Below are 24,900 nucleotides of genomic sequence, written 5' to 3' on the forward strand. Positions count from 1 at the left end.
TTTAACTTTGAGCAAAAAATTTATTTAATTCTCTGTACTTTGGTTTTCTCACCTCATCTCTGAATGTCTGTTCCTTGTAAGGTTGTTGTGAAAATTCAATAGCATTATGTAAACTAAAGTACTTAGAAAAGAGTGGGCCCAATACTGTCTTTCAAATAAACAGTGCAAAACAAATAATGTCCAAAAATTAAGTTAGACTCCGTACAAATATCTACCTTGTCTAGCATGACCAACAATATTCATCCTAACCCAAATGGCCACTGTGAGGCCATTTATAGAATGTGGAGCTTCACACACCAATGGAAGCTTCACATGAACGTGGATGGGTAGGTCCTGTGTGGTCTTCCACTGTCATGGTGAAGCTGTTCCACACGTCGGCTGCCAGAACCACCCAAGAGATGCTGGAACTCAGGGACTGGGTAAGTGGCCACATGGGTGGTTGACTGGCACACAACAGGGTGGAAAAGGCAGGGTCCTAGTTATATAGACTGTCTCTGCACCCCGCAAAGTTCTACCGATTCCATTTGAGAAAAAAAATTAAACCACTCATTTTTAAAATCCTAACCACCCCCAGTAGCTCCAAATGTAACTATATTAAGAAGGTAATTAAAGTGAAGCCCTAACCCAGTATGACTGGTGACCTTAAAAGAAGAAGAGATGAGGACACAGATATGCCCAGAGGGACAATCATGTGAGGACACAGGGAGAAGATGATCATCTACAAGTCAAGGAGAGAAGCCTCAGAGGAAACCAACCCTGTGAACACCTTGATCTCAGACTTCCAGCCTCCAGAACTATGAGGAAATACAGTTCTGTTGTTTAAGCTACCCAGTCTGTGGTACTTTATTATGGCAGCCCCAGCAAACTAATATACCAATCATTTAAGTTTTTAAAAAAACCTATTTTATAAGCCATCTGGTATGCCTTCCTTCTTCCTTCCATAGGCGCAAACCCTATACACTTCAGGACCCAATACATTCGTTCCTCTATGAAGCCTGAGTTCAGAGCACTGACCTGCCTCCCACTCCACCCACAGAGTAGGCAGCCACTTTGGGTCACAGCAAAGCCTAGAGCAGCAGGGCCCTCCATGGTGCTAGGGCAGAAAGAATATTAGCAAGGAGGTGAGGGCATGTGGTGACCTGCTTTACACAGGGTGAGTCTTCTAGCCCTGAGAGGGAACACCCCCCTCAAATCACTCAGCTGCTGCGGGTCTGTTCAAGAGGGCAATAGCCGTTCCCACTGCTGTCCAGACCTCTGTCAAATTCCACTTATTCCAGTTAAGTTTGTTTATGACTCATGTACCACACGAGCCCACTAGTGTGTCTTAAAGTTCCCTTCCTACAAGTTCATTTGGTGACACTCTTCATAGCACACAGTAGAGGGGCCACTTGAAAACGTCTGTTTAACAGCAAATATACAAACTATTACTTAGGGACAATTTCTTCATTTCTTTCTTTATCCATATAATTAAAGGTACTTTTCCAATCACTGAAAAACTTAAATGGTTCATCTGTTTAGGATATTCCATTTTATATTTTAAGGACAGTAACTTTTTAAAATTTCTAAATTTTCTAAATGGCAAGGTTATTTCACTGTCAGACAGGCCTTAGGCTGAAATTTTACAGCTAACTACTCAGAGCACCAATCACTCCATGCCTCCTCAGAAGAAATCAGCTAGACCTGCACAAACACTTCTCAATCAAGCCCTAATTGTCAAGCAGCACAGTGTCTTTAAGAGTCAGCAGTGGCAAAAGAGAAGGTCCAAGGTTACAGCAAGCTTGGGGCCCTGTCCCACCGGGAGGACTGTCATTACCATGCCAAACAGCAGGGCCAGAGTCTCGAAATCAATCCACTCCACCACGTGGGTCAGGCTGGGTCTCTGCAATCAAAGCACAAATTTGCCAATTGGTCCTGGGCATCATCCGCCTGGTGATAAACTGTAAATATGTGCCGCCCTTTACAGAAAACCCACTCATTGGACCAGAGTCGAAAGTCACACCATCTGCTTGCCTTTGAAATCAGATTATATCATCACTGAAAAACACTCGTGATCCAAAGCATAATAACGTCAAAGCTACGCACTTGACGATAAAAGAAAAAAGCAGATTTCTTAAGCCCCGTCCATGTCCTTAAGGGAAGGTAGGATCATGGGGAACTGGGAACCCAGACTGGGAAGTGAGGGCACTTGGAGAGCCTGGTTGTTGGAAAAGGACTGCACAGTGGTCCAGGGAGGTTCCTGCAGCACAAGCCATGTGCCAAGTCAATGATTTCTAGAATTAAATAACTACTACTACACTACTCCTTAACAATTAATAAAAATAACAGTGGTTTATGTGTAAGTTTTAGGATTCTGGGACATTTTACCCTTAGAGTTAGTGTTTGTTTATACCAACTCTAGCCAAGAAAAAGAAAATAAAAAACAATAAATAACTAACTGAACATAGCCCCACATAGCGCCAGTTATTATTCTTTGGTTGACTGACTGGCCTTTAGTAGCACTTTTCAGAACAATCCCTGGAATTCTACAGAGTTGCTTTCAATCCCAAGTTCTGTATGTTGCCACCTTGGTCAGTTCCAGCACTACTCCTCAAGATGGAGGCTCCACAGGCCTCCATCTCTAGTGGGTACTTGGCCTCTCTTGCTTCCCTACATTCATTCCAATGTCCCTGCAGGATGGACCATGCTCAGACCCTGAGGGGGTGCTATTCCCCCCCAGACTTGCACATCCAAGGACCTCCTGATGTCTGCAGGACAGAACCCCGACCTCACTGTCTCCCACCTTTCTGTTCCAGCCAGGATGGCCTCCTCTAGTTTCCATGGGCTGACAGTACATAGGGCCAGCTCTAACATAACTCAGCTGCATGACCTGGGCAAATGCTTGACCACCATGAGTCAAACGTTTCCTCAGCTAGGGTGGAGAATAACACGACTGGGATGTGTGTGGTAAAGTCAAATGTTAATTACTCATTGATGCTGTGAAGTTCATGCCACTAATGGGAAATGTGAAAGAGTATATTAAAAAAATTAAAATCACCAGCTAATGCCTAATTCTTGGGCTGTCTTTGAATATGACATTCTATTGAGTGCTAAGCCTTTGACTCAAAATGTTACACTTACATCACCAATCACAGCCAGCGCTGCTAATGCCGCAAGGGAACCCAACATGGCTGCCAGTGTTCTGTGAACAATCTGGAAAGAAACATAGAAAATTACTGCATTCTAATCCACAGGACTTTAAAACACACAGAAGGGGATTTCCCTGGCGGTCCAGTGGTTAAGAATCCACCTTCCAATGCAAGGGACATGGGTTCGATCCCTGGTTGGGGAATTAAGATCCCACATGCCACAGGAAAACTAAGCCCACACACCACAACTAGAGAGCCCATGTGTTGCAACTACAGAGCTCACGCACTCTGGAGCCCGCACACCACAACTACTGAGCTTACGCACTCTGGAGCCTGCACACCACAACTAGAGAGAAGCCTGTGCACCACAACTAGAAAGAAGCCCACATGCCACAATAAAGAGCCCATGAACTAAAATGAAAGATCCCACGTGCTGCAGCCAAGACCCAATGCAGCCAAAAATAAATAAATAAATATGTTTTTAAATAAATAAAACACACAGAAGCCTATATCAGTATAAGTATTTGTGAAGATTGGCCATTTTATACCATATCTATTAGGACAATAAATAAATCATGGGTTTCTTTGTTTCAGAGTCTGGATGCCCTAGAGACACACACAACCATCACCAGTCTGCTTTCTAAAGAAAGATTTCCTGCATAATTAGATGACCCTGAAGTAGAAGCTCGATAAAGTATGTTTTATAAGGAAGCCTGCAGTAAATTATCATTAATTTTTTACCATATAATCCATAGGCAACTGGAGAATTAGTTCCACAATATAAATCAATTCTGCCCAGTTACTGAGACTGTTGTAAAATGCTTAATCTAATTGAAACTTCAGTATTACCACTGAACCACGAAAATACTTTTTCTATTTAATTATAATTCAAGTGGGCATGGAATTTCTAAGGCAAAATATAAAGAAAGGCAAGGATGAAGAGAATTTGAAAGCCTCAAACATTGCTGGTGCAAATGTAAAATGGTGCATCCTGAGCTGCAGCTGTTACCCTGGACCCCAGAGGCTGCCGTCACTGCCACTAAGGGTCCTGTGTGCAAGGCAGGTCTCTTCCCACACCTTCCCGGCAGCCTCTGTAGCCAGCCACTGCCTTCCAACTTCCCTGGAGGAACACATGGTGTGCCTCGGGCTCTTGCAACTTCATGCCAGCCTCTGCGGCCCACAGGCACTCCCTGCACATCCCAATTATGACTGCTGTATCCCTCCCTCAGCCCCAACCTGAGTGAGCAAGGGAGCCCTAATCAGCTGCTGCTTTTGCCCCCTTTTGCCTGGGTGGGGAACAGATGCATGAGGGAAGCCCAGACGCAGAGTTGGGGCCAAAACCAAAGCTGAACCCAGGGGCAGTGTGACAAAAGAAGAGAAAGACAAATATCCCTGTGCAGCTGCAGGAGCAGTGGATTAAATCCCTGCAATCAGCTGGGTAAACCCTGCAACTGTGGAATACCTGAATAGACAACGAGAGTTCCCACAACTGAGGCTGAAGACTTTGGGGGAAACTGTGGACTTTGGGGGCAAGTACACACGGGGCCAGATCAGAGTCTGAGCTGGCCCCACAGTGCCCACAGCAGGTCTAGAGACCTACCTAGGAGTATTGGAGGACTTCCTGGATAGGCAGGGATTGGCTGTGGCTCACTGTGGAGGCAAGGACACTGACATCTAAGACCACAGGAAAATATCACTACTTTTGTTATTCTTTTTCTGGTTCTGTTTTTCTTTATATTATTATTATTATTCTTTAATTTTATCTTTTTCTTTACTTTTTCTTTTCTTTTTATGCTTTTATTTTTAACATATTATTTATTTATTTATTTCCTAATTCTACTGTACTTTTTCATTATATTGCGTTTTTTCCTTGGGTTTGTTTTTTTTTTTCCTTTGCTTTGCTTTCATTTTATTTTTAACTATATTTTAATTTTTCTATTTTTACTTTACTAGTTTGTTGTTTTGTATTTTTTCCTTTTGCTTTCATCTTTCTTTGTCTTTACATTTTTTTGATACTTTTTGTGTGTTTGTTTTATGCTTTCATTGCCTTTTTAAAATTTGCTTTCTGCATTTGATTTGTTTCTGGTTTTATGTTTGTGTTAGTTTAGTTTTTAGTGTTTGTTTTCATTTTTGAAATTGTTTACTGGTTTGGTTGCTCTCTTCTTTCTTTTCTCTTTTTTTCTTTCTTTTTCTTTTTGTGAGTGTGTGTGTATATGTTTCTTTGTGTGATTTTTGTCTGTTTAGTTTTGCTTTTACCATTTGTTTTGGGGTCTCATCTGTTCGTTTTTGGGGGATCTTTTTTATTTTGTTTTTGTTTTGTTTTTACTTCTTATTTTTCTTGTGCACTGTGTGGCTTGCAGTGTATTGGTGCTCTGGCCGGGGGTCAGGCCAGAGCCTCCAAGGTGGGAGAGCCAAGTCTAGGATGTTGGACCACCAGAGAACTCCTGGTCCCATGGAATATTTATTGGTGAGATCTCTCTCAGAGGTCTCCATCTCAACACTAAGACCCAGCTACACCCAACAGCCAGCAAGCTGCAGTGCTGACCACCTCACACCAAACAACTAGCAAGACAGGAACAAAACCTCATCCATTAGCAGACAGGCTACCTAAAGTCATACTCAGCTCACAGACACCGCAAAACAGACCAATGGACATGGCCCTGCCCATCAGGAGGACAAGATCCAGCTCCACCCACCAGAACTGAGGCTCCAGTCCCCTCCACCAGGAAGCCTACACAAGTCATTGGACCAACCTCACCAACTGGGCACAGACAACAGAAGTAAGAGGAACTACGACTCTGCAGCCTGAAGAAAGGAGACTGAAAACACAGTAAGTTAAACAAAATTAGGAGACAGAGAACTATGCAACAGACGAAGGAGCAAGGTAAAAACCCACCAGACCAAAAAAATGAAAAGGAGTTAGGCAGTCTAACACAAAAAGAATTCAGAGTAATGATAGTAAAGATGATTCAAAATCACAGAAATAGAATGGAAAAAACATAATAAACATTTAACAAGTACCTAGAAGAACTAAAGAACAAATAAACAGTGATGAACAACACAAAAACTGAAATTTAAAATACCCTAGAAGGAATCAATAGCAGAATAACTGAAGCAGAAGAACGGATAAGTGACCTGAAAGATAGAATGGTGGAAATAACTGCCACAGAGCAGAAAAAGAAAAAAGAATGAAAAGAATTGAGGACAGTTTCAGAGAGCTCTGGGACAACATTAAGCACACCAACATTCAAATTATAGGGGTCCCAGAAGAAGAAGAGTAAAAGAAACGGGCTGAGAAAATATTTAAAGAGTTTATAGTTGAAAACTTCCCTACCATGGGAAAGGAAATGGTCAAGCAAGTCCAGGAAGCTCAGAGAGTCCCATACAGGATCAGTCCAAGGAGAAACACGCCAAGACACATATTAATCAAACTATCAAAAATTAAATACAAAGAAAAAATATTAAAAGCAGCAAAGGAAAAGCAAGAAATAACATACAATGGAATCTCCGTATGGTTAACAGCTGATCTTTCAGCAAAAATTCTGCAAGCCAGAAGGGAGTGGCAGGATGTATTTTAAATGATGAAAGGGAAAAACCTACAAACAAGATTACTGTACCCAAAAAGGATCTCATTCAGATTGGACTGGAGAAATCAAAACTTTTACAGACAAGCAAAAGTTAAGAGAACTCAGCACCACCCAACCAGTTTTACAACAAATGATAATGGCACTTCCCTAAGTGGGAAACACAAGAGAAGGAAAAGACCTACAAAAACAAACCCAAAACAATTTCAAAAATGGTAATAGGAACATATATATCAATAATTACCTTAAATGTAAATGGATTAAATACTCCAACCAAAAGACACAGACTGTCTGAATGGATATAAAAACAAGACCCGTATATATGCTGTTTACAAGAGACTTACTTCAGATCTAGGGACACATACAGACTGATAGTGAAGGAATGGAAGAAGATATTCCATGCAAATGGAAATCAAAAGAAAGCAGGAGTAGCAGTACTCATATCAGACAAAATAGACTTTAAAATAAAGACTATTACAAGAGACAAGGAAGGACACTAAATAATGATCAAGGGATCAATGCAAGAAGAAGATATAACAATAGTAAATATTTATGCACCCCAAATAGGAGGACCACAATACTTAAGGCAAATACTAACAGCCATAAAAAGGAAATTCAAAAGTAACACAATAATAGTAGGGGACTTTAAAACCCCACTTAAACCAATGGAGAGATCATCCAAACAGAAAATAAATAAGAAAACACAAGCTTTAAATGACACATTGGACCAGATGGACTTAATTGATATTTATAGGATATTCCATCCAAAACCAACAGAATACACATTCTTCTCAAGTACACATGGAACATTCTTCAGGATAGATAACATCTTGGGTCACAAATTAAGAAACACTGACACTGCAGAAATACAGAGGATCATGAGAGACTACTACAAGCAACTATTGCAAATAAAATGGACAACCTGGAAGAATTAGACAAATTCTTAGAAAAGCATAACCTTCCAAGACTAAACCAGAAGAAATAGAATATATGAACCAACCAATCACAAGCAATGAAATTGAAACTGTGATTTAAAAATCTGCCAGCAAACAAAAGCTCAGGATCATATGGTTTCACAGGCGAATTCTGTCAAACATTTAGAAAGAGCTAACACATATCCTTCTCAAACTCTTCCAAAATATAGCAGAGGGAGGAATACTCCCAAACTCATTCTATGAGGCCACCATCACCCTGATACCAAAACCAGACAAAGATGTCACAAAAAAAGAAAACTACAGACCAATATCACTGATGAACATAGATGAAAAAATCCTCAACAAAATACTTGCAAACAGAATCCAATAGCACATTAAAAGCATCATACACCATGATCAAGTGGGGTTTATCCCAGGAAAGCAAGGATTCTTCAATATATGCAAATCAATCAATGTGATACACCATATTAACAAATTGAAGGATAAAAACCATATGATCATCTCAATAGATGCAGAAAAAGCTTTCAACAAAATTCAACACCCATTTATGATAAAAACTCTCCAGAAAGTGGGCAGAGAGGGAACCTATCTCAACATGATAAAGGCCACATATGACAAACGCACAGCCAACATCATTCTCAACAGTGAAAAACTGAAAGCATTTCCTCTAAGATCAGGAACAAGACAAGGGTGCCCATTCTCACCACTATTATTCAACATACTTTTGGAAGTTTTAGCCACAGCAATCAGAGAAGTAAAAGAAATAAAAGGAATCCAAATTGGAAAAGAAGTGAAACTGTCACTGTTTGCAGATGACATGATACTATACATAGAAAACCCTAAAGATGCTACCAGAAAACTACTAGAGCTAATCAGTGAATTTGGTAAAGTAGCAGGATACAAAATCAATGCATAGAAGTCTCTTGCATTCCTATTCACTAACAACAAAACATCTGAAAGAGAAATTAAGGAAACAATCTCATTTACCATTGCAAAAAAGAATAAAATACCTAGGAATAAACCTACCTAAGCAGGCAAAAGAGTACTCAGAAAACTATAAAACACTGATGAAGAAATCAAAGATGACATAAACAGATGCAGAAATATACCTTGCTCTTGGACTGGAAGAATCAATATTGTGAAAATGACTATATTACCCAAAGCAATCTACAGATTCAGTGCAATCCCTATCAAATTATCAATGGCATTTTTCACAGAACTAGAACAAAAATTTTTACAATTTGTATGGAAACATAAAAGACTCCGAATAGCCAAAGCAATCTTGAGAAAGAAAAATGTAGCTGGAGGAATCAGGCTCCCTGACTTCAGACTATACTACAAAGCTACAGTAATCAAGACAGTATGGTATTGGTACAAAAACAGAAATATAGATCAATGGAACAGGATAGAAAGCCCAGAAATAAACCTATGTATATATCTTTGACAAAGGAGGCAAGAATATACAGTGGGGAAAAGACAGCTTCTTCAATAAGTGGTGCTGGTAAAACTGGACAGCTACATGTAAAAGAGTGAAATTAGAACACTTCCTAACACCATACACAAAAATAAACATAAAATGGATTAAAGACCAAAATATAAGGCCAGATACTATAAAACTCTTAGAGGAAAACATAGGCAGAACACTCTATTACATAAATCACAGCAAGATCCTTTTTGACCCACCTCCTAGAGTAATGGAAATAAAAAACAAAACTAAAAAAATGGGACCTAATGAAACTTAAAAACTTTTGCACAGCAAAGGAAATCATAAACAAAAACAAAAGACAACCCTCAGAATGGGAGAAAATATTTGCAAACGAAGCAACTGACAAAGGATTAATCTCCAAAATATACAAACAGCTCATGCAGCTCAGTATCAAAAAACCAAACAACCCAATCCAAAAATGGGCAGAAGACCTAAATAGACATTTCTCAAAGACATACAGATGGCCAACAAACACATGAAAAGATGCTCAACATCACTAATCATTAGAGAAATGCAAATCAAAATCACAATGAGGTATCACCTCACACTGGTCAGAATGGCCATCATCAAAAAATCTACAAACAATGAATGCTGGAGAGATTGTGGAGAAAAGGGAACCCTCCTGCACTTTTGGTGGGAGTGTAAATTGATACAGTCATTATGGAGAACAGTATGGAGATTCCTTAAAAAACTAAAAATAGAACTACCATATGACTCAGCAATCCCACTACTGGGCATATACCCTGAGAAAACCATAATCCAAAAACAGACATGTACCACAATGTTCATTGCAGCACTATTTACAATAGCCAGGACATGGAAAGAACCTAAATGGACTAATGAATGGAAAGAAGATGTGACACATATATATAATGGAATATTACTCAGCCATAAACAAGGAACAAAACTGTGTCATTTGCAGAGGTGTGGATGGACCTAGAGACTGTCATACAGAGTGAATTCAGACAGAAAGAGAAAAACAAATATCATAGGCTAATGTGTATATATGGAATCTAGAAAAATGGTACTGATGAACCTAGCAGTAGAGCAGGAATAAAGATGCAGACGTTGATAATGGACTTTAGGACACGGGGTGAGGGGGAGACTGGGGTATAATGAGAGAGTAGCATTGACATACATACACTACCAAATGTAAAATGGATGGCTGGTGGGAAGCTGCTGCATAGCACAGGGAGACTAGTCTAGTGATTTGTGACCACCTAGAGGGGTGGGATAGGGAGGGTGGGAGGGAGGCTCAAGAGGGAGGGGATATGGAGGATATGCGTGTGCATATAGCTGATTCATTTTGCTGTATGGCAGAAACTAACACAACATTGTGAAGCAATTATACTCCAATAAAGATGTATTTAAAAAATGGTGCAGCCATGGTGGGAAATTTAGGCAGTTTCTTACAAAGTTAAATAATAAATTTACCACATGACCAGCAATTCCACTCCTAGGAATCTACCCAAGGGAAATGAAAGCATATGTCCTGTTAAAATAGTTAAACCGTTGGACTGAGGCCATTGGACCGAGGTGGCTTTTTTTTTTAATTGGAATATAGTTGATTTACAATGTTGTGTTAGTCTGCTGTACAGCAAAGTGAATCAGTTATACATATACATATATCCACTCTTTTTTAGATTCTTTTCCCATATAGGTCATTACAGAGTATTGAGTAGGGTCCCCTGTGCTATACAGCAGGTTCTTATTAGTTATCTATTTTATATATAGTAGTGTGTATATGTCAAGCTCAATCTCCCAATTTATCCCTCCCCCCCCTTTCCCCCCACGGTAACCTTAAGTTTGTTTTCTACATCTGTGACTCTATTTCTGTTTTGTAAATAAGTTCATTTTTACAATTTATTTTTAGATTCCACATATAAACGATATCATATATTTGTCTTTCTCTGTCTGACTTACTTCACTCAGTATGACAATCTCTGAGATGGCTTTAATGCCTTAGCAGCCTATGTAAGAAAACCAAAATCTAAGCTTGTAATGCGTCATGGTTAAGAAATCGAAACCTAAGGACAACTGAGTATAGAAAGCTAACTAGCCTTTCCCGAATAAGGCAAACACTTAAGCTATAGCCAGTCAAATCATTTCCTGGCTTTGCTTCTGCCCTTTCTCTATAAAAGCCTATCCCTAAACAAACAAACAAACAAACAAACAAACAAAAAAGCCTATCCCTGCTCCTGTTGGTGGAGCCTCCTAACCACTTCCGGTTTGGCATTGCCCAATCTGAATCAATATTTGCTCAAATAAACTCTTAAAAATTTAATATGCCTCAGTTTATCTTCTAACAGTCTACATAAAGCATGAATGTTCATAGCAACACTCTTCAAAATAGGCAAAAAATGGAAACATTCCAAATGTCATCCATGGTGAGTGGATAAAACAAAATGCAGTACATGCCACAACATGGAACTACTTGATACATCTATGTGACGGAAGAACACATTAGGCTAAGTGAAAGAAGTCAGACACAAAAGACTGTATATTGTATCATTCCATTTATATGAACTGTCCAGAAAAGGTCATATAGAGAGACAGAAAGATCAGGATTGCCTAAGGCTGGAGGAAGCAATAGGGATAGACTGCAAACAGGCCCTAGGGATATTTATGGGGTGATGGAACACCTGAAACTATGTGGTGGTGATGACTGCTGTTAAGGTATGGATGTCTGTGTCCTTCCAAAATTCGTATGTTGAAATCTTAATCCCTAAAGTATTGACATTAGGAGGTGGGTCCTTTGAGAGGTGGTTAGGTCATGAGGCTGGAGCCCTCATGAATGGGATTAACTTCCTTATAAAGGAGGTTCCAGAGAGTTCCCTCACCCCTTCCACCATGTGAGGATACAATGAGAATTCTGCAACCCTGAAGAGGGCCCTCACCCAACCATGCTGGCACCTTGATCTTGGACTTTCCACCTCCGGAACTGTGAGAAATAAATTTCGGTTGTTTATAAGCCATGCAGTCTGTGGTATTTTGTTATAGTGGCTCTAAGAATCATGGTACTGAGACATGGGGGAAGTGCAGTAATACCTAAACATGTGGAAGTGACTTTGGAGCTGGATAATGGGTAGAGACTGAAAGAGGTTGCAGGGGCATGCTAGTAAAATGTTACATTGCCATGAAAAGATTGTCAAAAGTAATTCTGGTGAGGCTTACAAGGAGAAGAGGAGAGCTGTAGAGAAAGTCTCAGTCTTCTGAGAGAATTCCTGAGTGGTCACGAACAGAGTGTTGGTGGAAACATCAGTGGTCTCAACTAGAAATGAGAAAGATGTTACAGGACAATGGAGAGGAGGCAATCCTTGTTATAAAGTGGTAAAGAACTTGGCTGAATTGTGTTAGTATTTTGTGGAAGGCAGAACTTATGACCAAGGAAATCGGCTATTTGGTGGAGGAGATTTTTAAGCAAAGATTGAAAGAACTGACTGGTTCCTCTGGAATGCTTTTAGTAAAATGATAGAAGAGAAAAATGACTTAAAGATGGAACTGATAATCAAAAAGGAAGCAGAACTTAAAAATTTGGCCTGTCCATATGAAATAAATAAGGAAGATCATGGAGGAGCTACATTAAAGGGCATGGTCAAATCTCGTAAGACATTAGTATGGATCTGCCAGCCCAACAGAACCAGGAACTAGTCATCAAGACAACAGGGAGACTACTCAGCCATCCAAACAGAAGCAGACACCTACTGTCCGAGACAATCAAAGAATAACCCTGAAGGCATTTCAGAGATCACCAGGGCTGCCCCTCCCATCACAGGCCCAAAGTGAAAGGGTCTGCTTGGCAGAAAGACTTCAAAGGAAGGGCCAGTGCTGCCTGGTGATGCTTCACACTGCAAGCTCCAGCAGGCAGTATGCCCAGCAAAGCACAGGGGCACAGCTATCTCCACTTAGATTTTGAAGGATGAGGCCACCTTGCGCCTTAGGCTTGACCCAGGCATAGGGCAGCCAAGAGCATGGGGCCACAGCAGAAAGCCCCTGCCAGGGCAATGCCCAGTAGAGCCACAGACCAGTAAAGTCACTAGTATTTGATTCCAGCCCAGGAGAGCCACAGGCATGTGACCCCAACCTGTGAGAGCTGCAGCATGGGTTGTACCCAGCAAAGCCATGTGGTGAGCAGTGGGGGCAGGACCCCTGCCCCAGTGGGCCTCAATTTTGTGGACTTGCCAGGGATCTGCCAACTCCTGTCTTTACTATTTCACCATTTTGTAATGGGAATATCTATCTTATGCGTGTCCAACCACTGTATTTTAGAAGTTCGTTTGATTTCACAGATTTGGCATGTGTGGTTCACAGCAGGGAGAAATTTGCTTCAGCCTGTACGTTGAGTCTCATCCATGTCTGATTTAGATGATATTCAGATAAGACTTTGGACTTAGTCTTTTGAGTTGCTTCTGGAAAAAGTTAAGACTTTTGGGGCTATTGGTGAGACAGGAAGACAAGAGTACAGCCATTTTGGAAAAGGACTGAGAGAATAGCCTTGAGCAAGTGGGCTTGACAGGTCCAGGAAAACAAAACGCCTAAAGGTTTGGGCTTCTGAGACAATAGCCAGAGACCCACAGGAGTAAAAGCTCTATCTCTGTTCCCCTGATGTACATAGCTCCAAAGGACAAAAGTGGGACTATAAATCCATCACATAGCAGAATCACCAATTCAGGGAATTTCCAGTTCCCTGAAAGATACAGATGAAGGCCTGACACACATCCCTAAGTTGTTTTTGTAGGAAGCTGACCCCCACCAGATGAAAAGTGCTGACTGCAAGCACAGAGACCCCAGACTGGTTGAAACAAGAAGACTGTTGATGCTCAAAACTTCACCTGGAGGCCAACCTATCCAAGAATCGAGCACAAGCTGATGTGGCACCTTGCGGCCTCCTCCCTCACACTGCTTTTAAAACACCTTCCTCGAAAGTTCTTAGGGAAGTTGGCATTCTTCCACCTTCTCCCTTGTGCACAAGCTATAAATAAATAAAATTAAAAGCTTTCAATAGAAAGCTTTGCTTGCCTAAGTGTCTCGTGGGAGAGGTATTCATTTCTATAGTATTGCTGTCCAAGAATATGGAGAGGGACCAGGTACACTGGTATGGAATAAATGTATTTTGCACTCAAGAAGGACATGAATTTGAGGGGACCAGGGTTGGAATGCTATGGTCGGAATGATAACTATGACAAATAAATTTCTGTTGTTGATGAGCCTCCCAGTCTGCGTATTTTATTATAGCAGCCCAAACAGACTGAGACAGGCACTAAAGGTCCCTGGACACAGAAGGGAATTCCTCTGCCCTCAGCACAGATGGACACTTAAGGGCCCCAGGACAGAACAAAAAGCCCCTCTGCCCATCAGTCAGCAGGGACCCCCAGGGTGAGAACCACCCCAACCCCTCATACGACCTCTGGAGGAGGCCAGGGGCCCCCAAAAAATGGCGCTGCAACAACTGTGCACCAGGCACTGCTCCTGGTGTTTTGGACTCAGTACTGAAGAGATGGGTGTGCCCTGGCTGCTCCCCTAAGCAAGGAATGAGTGTTTGGGAAACAGCGTGAGCAGGTTCCTGGGACAGAGGGGCCTGAAGCCTTGACAGAGACAGCACACCAGCCACCCAGTTCTGAATAGGGGTTGAGGGCCAAAGGGGGTTGCACTGCCAGGGGCAGAAGGAAAGGCGAGGAGGGGCCAGAGACCAGGGGCAGGCACTGGGGCTGTGCGCAGGAAGAGTCTGGGTGCAATTAATCATCTCTCATTTAAAACTAGCCAACTACCTGTCAAAACAAAACAAAAACAAAATATGTTTTTCCCTCTTTGTGTGTGTGTGTATGTGAGAGAGAGAGAGAGAAAGGGTAAAGAACAGTGAGAAAGAGTGAAAGGAAAATGTTGCAGATCAACAAACCTCAAAACAGCATAATCACCTGAGTGAGGCATTCCATGAGGCCTATTTGAGTTGAGGTTAATTTCTTCCACTTTTATATCTGTATGTGTATGGCTGGCTCATTTTGTTGTGCAGTGGAGGCTAGCACAACATTGTAAAGCAACATACTCCAATAAAATTTAATAAAAAAATAAATAAATAAAATAAAGAAACAGCTCTCACACACACACAAAAAATTTCTCCCTCTTTTGTTTAACCCAGGGAGGCTGCCTGTCATATGCAAAGCTCTTTTCCTTCTTACTGTGGTTCCAGGCAGGTTGCATTTGTCTTATTTTTTCTAATTTTGAGAAGCATTACATAGAACATTTTTTAAAAATTCGTCGAAAGTGGGTTTTAGTGTACTTGACATTAAAAGCAGTGAAAGCTTCATTAAGGATACTCAGTTAAAGTAATGTATATAATTTCATGAAATCTGCACATAAATGTGTTCTGCTCAGAGATTTCAAATCATTGTAGAAACAGCTTTCATGAGCGACAACATATCCTTATATTTTGTCTGTTATGTGTGCTATGCCACAGAAACCTAAAATAACACTCAAAAGCCATGTTGAAATGCAACCTTTCTCAATAGCACTCACAGAGATGACTTTCATGTGATTAGATATTTTTTTTAACTTTTATTTTTACAAATAACCCAGGCAAAGCTGTTTCAAAATTTCAATAAAGTATTCTGGGCAATGCAGGTTCCAACAACCTTGACAGGTGTCATCATGCCCAGTGCAATGCCGCTATTAACACAGGCACTACTTTCAATGTATTATGAGGCAGATTGCAAGGGTGATGACAAAGTTCCACTTTGACTGCATTCCTCGTAATCTAGTTAAGGACATATAAAGTCAGTTACATTCAGTTACGTCAGTTATTCTGTTATATAAATAAATACTACATATTCTGCTATTATGACAACATAGCCTTATACTACTGCAATAGGGGAGGAAAGCAGGAGAAGAAGCCGGAGGAGAAAGAGGAGAAGAAGGTAGAGGAGAAGAAGAGAGAGAGAAAGTGAACTTATCAAAGGACCCACAGTAACCCAGGCTCAGTATTGTGAATAGGATCACTGCCTTGGAACCTGAACTGCACCCTCACTTTGAACCAGTGTTCTCTGACCTCTACCTCACCCTGTCCTCAGACCGACAATGTCAGGCTCAAACGATCCTCGGCTGCTCGGCACCTGCCATGACCTCTGACTCTGTACCACCCACCTTGCCAGGCTCCCTCCTCACCAGCAGCACCTTCAGCCTTTGCTCTATGAGATCTCACGTGACATGGCAGATGGACAGAATGCTTGTGCTCCAGAGATCCTGAGTTCCTAGAACCGTTGATAATCTTAGCTCAGCACTGGGCTCCATGTCCCAAAAAGCATGGGAGGTGCTGGTTAAACACAGATATACATGTGTCTCTCTGCAGCGTTTCCAAAACCCTAATTGTTACTGGGAATCTCCTCTCAAGAAGCATCGGGAAGGAAGGAATAGATGAAGGAACATGCACCGTGGGAGGGGGTGCAGGCCCCAGGTGTGGTGCTCTGGGGATCAACATCCAGCCCCGCTGCCCACTGAGGCCACACGAGCAGCCCCAACAAATCCAAGTCTGAGCAGAGCTTCAGAGGTGCTGCTGAGCTGCCCTGGTTCTGTGTGAGCACAGCTGCGCCAACAACGGGCCCAGCTGCTGGGTCCCAGCAGAGTTGGACCCAAAGTCCCTGGGCAGCATTAACAGAAAGCACAGGCAGTTGTAAGCCCCTGGGATGTTTAGGTGGGTTGTGGACACAGAAAACGTTGACTAATACAGAAACGGGTCCAGAAGTGGGCGCTGTATGTGCAGAAGCCAAAGGTACGTGGCAAGGCTTTCAAAGCTGGGCAGCAGGTCACAAAGGAACTGATACAAGAGGTGAGGAAAATGGCAACTCAGCTTACACAGCAGAAAAACAGTAAGAGGCACCCATGATAAACAAGAAGGTTGTAAATGTACCTAATGAGCTTGGAGCTTTGGGCCCACAGATCTGAGGCAGAGGCTAAAACATGGGGGCGGTCCTCAAGCATAAAAACATGCTGACTCTGGCTTTAGGTCTTAAAGTCCCACAGCTGTGGGCTACTGACTGTGTGGCCATGGCAAGGTCAGCCCAGTCAACGAGTGATCCTGTGTCGCCTGAGAAGACAGCTTGGATTCTCTCCAAAAGGAAAAAATAAGGATAACTGTATTCATGAATTTTCAGTGCTAAGTTCCTAAGGTACAAATTCCTATTACATATTGCTAACATTTCTGGTAAGAAACTGTAAAAGCTTAGCTACAGCAGTAAAAGAGAGCATGTGAGTTGGTAACTCTTCCAGCTTTGCAGAATCACAAGAGCTACCCAAGCCCTCACAATTCCATTTACGGAATTAGAATATCACCAAACACCATTTTTTCATGTAATTGAAACAGCGATTAAAACAACACATTCTGTTCCAAATTTCTCACAACTTCCTTGGAACGTTCTTCCAAAATGACCACTTTCTGGGCACACATCATCAAATGGACCTTCTTCTCAGCACACGGTGAAAATACCACATTAGGCATGACTGTTTCCTTTCTCCTAACTCTCAAAGAAGCCAGATGCGCACAGGTGGTCTCGGCTGTTCCCACCCCCTGTCTATTCTGTCCCCTTGCCTTAGAGGACAGACAGCACTGCAGGGTCAGTGCGGAATCAGAAATGCCAGCACAGCCCAGCTTGGGTGCCATCCCCACACCATCCTGCCCTCACAGACACAGACGCACCTATGCTGAAGGGTTTTGTTTGGCAACATACAGACCCTGCCAAACCGTGACACTAAGGTGGGAACACAACACACGAGCTTGAGAAGAAAGTGGGTTTGCTGGTTCTTATGTGAAGCGTCTGTGATGCTCAGACCTCAAAAGCAGTGATGGGACAGCCCCCCGTGAGGTGGCAGCTGGCCCGCCCCTCAGACATGGCCCCTGCCTCTCGCACACACAGAAGACCCCGGGCAAGAACAGCAACAAGGGCAGTAGGGCAGGGGGCGGGGTGAGAAAGAGCAGAGACCGTTGCTGCCAGGCCCTCCCAAGCCTGTAAGCACAGTGCTGTCACCCTGAGAAGCTCTGAAGTCACTCGTCCTCCCGGGCTCCCTCTGGCCCAGGCACACCCAGTGAGGCCCACAGAACCCGACCACCACCCCCTCCGCCCCATGCTGCCCAGCAGGCGCACCCCCTTCCATTCCTTTTGGAGCTTATTAGGCAAACTGGGCCCCTCGATGAAAGGAGATGGTTCATGTGGACAGTCTCAAGGAGACTCCAGAATAGTGATGGATGCCGGAAGTTCCCTCCAATGGCAGCATGGTGAGAACTGGCAGCAGTCAGGGCTCCGCCAAGGCAGGGTCCCAGCTCAGCAAGAGTCACGAGGTTCTCCCCAGCTATGAGAGAACCAGGCTTAGCGGCTCTGGCACTGGGAGGAGATGGTACCACCCCTTCCTGTAGGGTTTGGCCACCCTCCGCTTTCAGCCAGCCTCTTGGCACCTGCAGAGCCACGACATGTGTGGTCAACAGGCCTCTGCTCACTGTGGTCCCCAAGAGACCCAACCTGCTTCACACATGCTGCCACTGAGGCAAGAAGAAGGGGGAGTCACTCTGCTCACACCCCGACAGCCAGGGCACGGGCCATGACCAAACCTGACTTCCGAGGGGAGGGCCGCAGCCCACCATGCACCAAAGGACCAGAATGCATTCATATGGAGGAACAGAGGGGCAAGGGCCCACCACCGAACGCCCTCTTCCTAGGAGACAAGGAAGGGTAGAAAGAGGACACACCTGGCAGGCACTGCAGCAAGCAAGCAGAGCACTGTTACTACCCGTAGTCAGACAGGACCCAGCCCAGGAAAATAGGAGCTGGTCCAGGTCTCACACCAGCACACAGAGAGGCACGGTGTCACCTCCAGGGACAGCCAGTCCATGCTCTGCCCACACTGCCCCATTCACCTCTCACAAAAAACTGAAGAGTTCTCTAAGTTTTGCAGATGAAGAAAATGAAATGTGGAGAAGTACTGAAATTTACTTAGCATCACAAAGCCCATATTCATCCTACCACATCATAGCAGTAAGAAATGCCTGGAAAACAGGGCCTTCAACTGGATGCAGACTGTAAGTGCTGAAATGCCTATGATATGCAGGGTGGTCCTGAATTCAAGGCCCAGAACTGTACCACTTGTACACTCTCCTGGGGATTTCAGAAACACAGGCTTCAGAGCTGAGGAATGCCTAGGAAACCCACCCTCACTGCTGCCCCCATTGCTATGGACCAGCTGGCTCCTACCATTGCGCTGGGAGGGAAGGGGCTCAGGAAGTCACAGGCACCACTCTCCATGAGCAGCCCCTCCCCAAACAGGCGCTGCTGCTGCCCACTGCTCCCAAGGCCAGGACAGTTTATGTGAGACGACACAAAGCAAAGGCTCCCAGCTCGTGTGTGGTCCCCAGAGCCCAGGGCACATATGCGGTGGCACCCAGCTGCTTGGGGACGGTGTGCAGCAGCCACCACACCACACAGGCAGAAATGGGAGCCATGGGAGTCCCACATGTCTGCAGACACTTAGGTACCTCATTCTTCTTCTGATGGATCTTCCTGCACTTCATTTATCCTTCCATTTACAAAAGTAGCCCAAGGAAGAACAGTAGTTAACCATCTCATGTTCTGAACATTTAAAAGCAAACTGGGGACTTCCCTGGTGGCACAGTGGTTAAGAATCCACCTGCCAATGCAGGGGACACGGGTTCAATCCCTGGTCCAGTAAGATCCAACATACCACAGAGCAACTAAGCCCATGTGTCACAACTACTGAGCCCCCACGCCACAACTACTGAAGCCCTTGCACACCTAGAGCCCATGCTCCACAACAAGAGAAGCCACCACAGTGAGAAGCCCGCTCACCGCAATGAAGAGCAGCCCCCACTTGCCACAACTAGAGAAAGCCTGCGCACAGCAACGAAGACCCAACGCAGCCAAAAATAAATAAATAAAATAATTTTTTAAAAAATTTAAGAAAAGCAAACTGGGGTGATGTCAGCATCCTGGCAGCATGAGATGTCCCTCCTTTTTGTCCCCCTCTTTTGACAGCTAACTAGGCATCCATCCATGAAGAAAAGTACTTCTGCAGGAGCAGTAGGGTCCAAAGGATCTAGGAAGAGGCTCTCCTGCCTGTGTATCCAGTAATAAGCAGACAGACCCCAGCCCAGGCTGTGAAACAAGTAGGAGCCAGCAATGCCTTTCTAATCCCTCTTGGCCATGGTCAGGGAAAACCTGGAGAGTGCTGACCTGGGCTGATGCCCACGAATAAGAGAGAATCTGTAGAAGTCCAGCCTTCCTGAAAGGAGATTCCAGCATGTCACTGAAGGAAAACAATAGGAGTCAGGACACACTGGTGAGGGTAATAGGAACTTGGTCAATGCTGTCCCTCCTCCAAGGCCACACAGCACAGGGCTGAACCAGCTGACAGGGGAAGGACAGTAGTGAGGGACTGCTTGGCTTCCCCACCTGTGCAGAATACAGCTGGAGAACCCACTTCTCTCTGCCAGCACCAAAGTACTCAGGCAGGGCTTCCATGCCTGTGAGGAGGGAGGTCAGAAAATAGTCAAATGAGATTATCAAAGGGCATTAAAGGATCACAGTTCCTGATGCCTTCACTCGGCACTTCAGCAGGAAGTTTGGCCACAAACCTCTGGGAGAAACTCACCCTAGGATCCCCCCCCCCAAAGCCTGCAGGCACCCCTAAAAGCCCTCCTCTGCCTCTGCAATGGCTCCTAGTACATGTTCCCTGTATAGTGGTGAGAGCACTCCTGGTCGATGGTAAATGGAGTGCTGCCAGAGAACAGACCAGGTCTGTGGGCAAGGGAGAACTGGAGCTGTAGCACCACCTTCTGCAAACAAAAGAGACCTTTCCAGCAGCCAGCCTGGTGAGCTGTAAGAACCAGAGAACACATAAAAGTTTACAAATTCTGCCACAAGAAGGAGTAAGAAGAGTGCAGCAGGTGTGTCCATACCAGGTCAGAGAAAGTCTCAGGTATTAAAGGACCAACAAATGGTATATCCCACCTGAATACAACTAGTAAATATTTGAGGAGATGTCTGCTACTTCAAATGAGAAAGCAGCAATGCAAAGCTACAAGGAACGTGAAAAATCAAGGAAATGTGTCATCACCAAAGATAACAACTGTCCTCCAATAACTTAACTCAAAGGCACAGAATTTTACTATCTAGCTGATAAAGAATTTAAAATAGCTGTACTGATATAGAGAACAAACTAGTGGTTACCAGTCGGGAGGGGGGGAGGGGCAATATAAAGGTAGGGGAGAGGGAGGTACAAACTACTGGGTATAAGATAGGCTACAAGGATGTATTGTACAACATGGGGAAAGTAGCCAGTATTTTGTAATAACTATAAATGGAGTGTAACCTTTTAAATTGTATGAAAAAAATAAATAGCTGTATTGAGGACATTCAATGACCTACAAGGAAAGACAGAAAGGCAACTCAATGAAATCAGGAAAACAACACATGAACAAAATGAGAAAATTAACAAATGGATAGAAATCATAAAAGAGAACCAAACAGAAATTCTGGAGCCAAAGAACTCAATGAATGAGATGGAAAATGCAATAGAGCATCAACAGCAGAGTAGAATAAATGGAAGATATAAAAAGTGACCTATTGGAGAGGAACTATGAAATAACTGAATCAGAGGAAACCAAAGAAGAAAGAATGAACAAGAGCAAAGAAAGCCTTCATGATCTGTGGAGCTCTGTCAAACATTCATGTAGGATAACTGGGGTTCCAGAATGAGATGAGAGAAAGAAGGGTGAAGAAACTTTATTTAAAGAAGTAATAGCTGAGAACATCCCAAACCTGGGAAAAGACTTGGACATGCAAGTTCATGTAATCTCAATGTAAAAAGTCCCTCTCTGATACAATATAATGAAAATATCAACAATAAAAAATGAACAGAGAAACTTAATATCTCTCAACAAACCCTACAGGCCATGAGAGAGTGAAATGACATATTCAAAGTGTTGATAGATAAAAATTGCCAACCAAGAATACACAGCAAAGTTATCCTACAGATACAAAGGAGAAATAAAGGTTTTCCCAGACAAACAAAAGCTGACGGAGTTCACCACCATTACAGATGCCCTGTAAGACATACTGAAAGGAGTTCTTCAATAACAACAACAAAGGGGAGACCTTCAAGATGGCAGAGGAGTAAGTCATGGAGATCACCTTCCTCCCCACAAATAAATCAAAAATACATCTACATGTGCAACAACTCCTACAGAACACCTACCGAACACTGGCAGAAGACCTCAGACTTCCCAAAAGGCAAGAAAATCACCATGTACCTGGGTAGGGCAAAAGAAAAAAGAAAAACAGAGACAAAAGAATAGGGACGGGACCTGCACCAGTGGGAGGGAGCTGTGAAGGAGGAAAGGTTTCCACACACTAGGAAGCCCCTTCATGGGCGGAGACTGCGGGTGGCGGAGGCGGGAAGCTTCGGAGCCACGGAGGAGAGCGCAGCCACAGGGGTGCGAGGGCAAAGTGGAGAGATTCCCGCACAGAGGATAAGTGCCGACAAGCACTCACCAGCCCGAGAGGCTTATCTGCTCACCCGCCGGGACGGGCAGGGGCTGGGAGCTGAAGCTTGGGCTTCGGTCGGATCGCAGGGAGATGACAGGGGTTGGCTGCGTGAACACAGCCTGAAGTGATTAGTACACCACGGCTAGCCGGCAGGGAGTCCGGGAAAAGGTCTGGACCTGCCGAACAGGCAAGACAGTTTTTCTTGCCTCTTTGTTTCCTGGTGCGCGAGGAGAGGGGATTCAGAGTGCCGCCTAAACGAGCTCCAGAGACGGGCGTGAGCCGCGGCTATCAGCGCAGACCCCAGAGACGGGCATGGGACGCTAAGTCTGCTGCTGCCACCACCAAGAAGCCTGTGTGCAAGCACAGGTCACTATCCACACCTCCCCTCCCAGGAGCCTGTGCAGCCCGCCACTGCCAGGGTCCCGTGATCCAGGGCCAACTTCCCTGGGAGAACGCACGGCGCACCTCGGGCTGGTGCAATGTCACGCTGGCCTCTGCTGCCGCAGGCTCGCCCTGCATCCATACCCCTCCCTCCCCCCGGCCTGAGTGAGCCAGAGCCCCCAAAGCAGCTGCTCCTTTAACCCCGTCCTATGTGAGCGAAGAAAAGACACCCTCAGGCGACCTACACGCAGAGGCGGGGCCACATCCAAAGCTGAACACCAGGAGCTGTGAGAACAAAAAAGAGAAAGGGAAATTTCTCCCAGCAGCCTCAGGAGCAGCGGATTAAAGCTCCACAAACAACTGGATGTACCCGCATCTGTGGAATACCTGAATAGACAACGAATCATCCCAAATTGAGGAGGAGGACTTTGGGAGAAAGATATATTATTTTTTCCCCTTTTCCTCTTTTTGTGAGTGTGTATGTGTATGCCTCTGTGGGAGATTTTGTCTGTACAGCTTTGCTTTAACCATTTGTCCTAGGGTTTTCTCCGTCCTTTTTTTTTTTACTGAAAAAAATTTTTTTCCATAATAATTATTTTTTATTTTAATTATTTTATTTTATCTTACTTTATTTTATTTTATCCTCTTTCTTTCTTTCTTTCTTTCTATTTTTTCTCCCTTTTATTCTGAGCCATGTGGATGAAAGGCTCTTAGTGCTCCGGCCAGGAGTCAGGGCTGTGCCTCTGAGGTGGGAGAGCCAACTTCAGGACACTAGTCCACAAGAGACCTCCCAGCTCCATGTAATACCAAACAGCAAAAATCTCCCAGAGATCTCCATCTCAACACAAAGACCCAGCTTCACTCAACGACCAGCAAGCTATAGTGCTGGACATCCTATGCCAAACAAATAGTAAGACACGAACACAGCCCCATCCATTAGCAGAGAGGCTGTCTGAAATCATAATAAGGCCACAGACACCCTAAAACACACCACCAGATGTGGACCTGCCCACCAGAAAGACAAGATCCAGCCTCATCCACCAGAACACAGGCACTAGTCCCCTCCACCACGAAGCCTACACAACCCACTGAACCAACCTTAGCCACTGGGGACAGATACCAAAAACAACAGGAACTACAAACCTGCAGCCTGCGAAAAGGAGACCCCAATGCAATACAAGCCTACCTCAAGAAACAGGAAACATCTCAAATAAACAACCTAACCTTGCACCTAAAGCAGTTAGAGAAAGAAGAACAAAAAAAACCCCAAAGTTAGCAGAAGGAAAGAAATTATAAAGAGCAGATCAGAAATAAATGGAAAAGAAATGAAGGAAACAATAGCAAAGATCAATAAAACTAAAAGCTGGTTCTTTGAGAAGATAAACAAAATTGATAAACCATTAGCCAGACTCATCAAGAAAAAAAGGGAGAAGACTCAGATCAATAGAATTAGAAATGCATAAGGAGAAGTAACAACTGACACTGCAGAAATACAAAGCATCCTAAGAGACTACTACAAACAACTCTATGCCAATAAAATGGACAACCTGGAAGAAATGGACAAATTCTTAGAAATGCACAACCTGTCGAGACTGAACCAGGAAGAAATAGAAAATATGAACAGACCAATCACAAGCAATGAATTTGAAACTGTGATTAAAAATCTTCCAACAAACAAAAGCCCAGGGCCAGATGGCTTCACAGGCGAATTCTATCAAACATTTAGAGAAGAGCTAGCACCTATCCTTCTCAAACTCTTCCAAAATATTGCAGAGGGAGGAACACTCCCAAACTCATTCTATGAGGCCACCATCACCCTGATACCAAAACCAGACAAAGATGTCACAA

General features: G+C 43.7%; 1 protein-coding gene across 8 annotated transcripts in view; it reads right to left on the bottom strand.

Annotated features, from left to right (window-relative positions):
* The window catches only part of OCA2 (OCA2 melanosomal transmembrane protein), a 298,538-nt gene that overhangs the window by 189,268 nt on the left and 84,370 nt on the right, over positions 1 to 24,900 (bottom strand). For all 8 annotated transcript variants that reach the window (XM_059927745.1, XM_059927747.1, XM_059927740.1 and 5 more), the window contains 2 exons: positions 3,118 to 3,189; positions 1,814 to 1,879 (listed from right to left, as the gene is read on the bottom strand). In XM_059927745.1, coding sequence (XP_059783728.1) covers positions 1,814 to 1,879; positions 3,118 to 3,189 — 138 coding nt within the window. The remainder of the gene's footprint in view (positions 1 to 1,813; positions 1,880 to 3,117; positions 3,190 to 24,900) is intronic.

This window comes from Balaenoptera ricei, chromosome 7, assembly GCF_028023285.1.
Source record: "Balaenoptera ricei isolate mBalRic1 chromosome 7, mBalRic1.hap2, whole genome shotgun sequence".
Classification (NCBI taxonomy): Eukaryota; Metazoa; Chordata; class Mammalia; order Artiodactyla; family Balaenopteridae; genus Balaenoptera; species Balaenoptera ricei.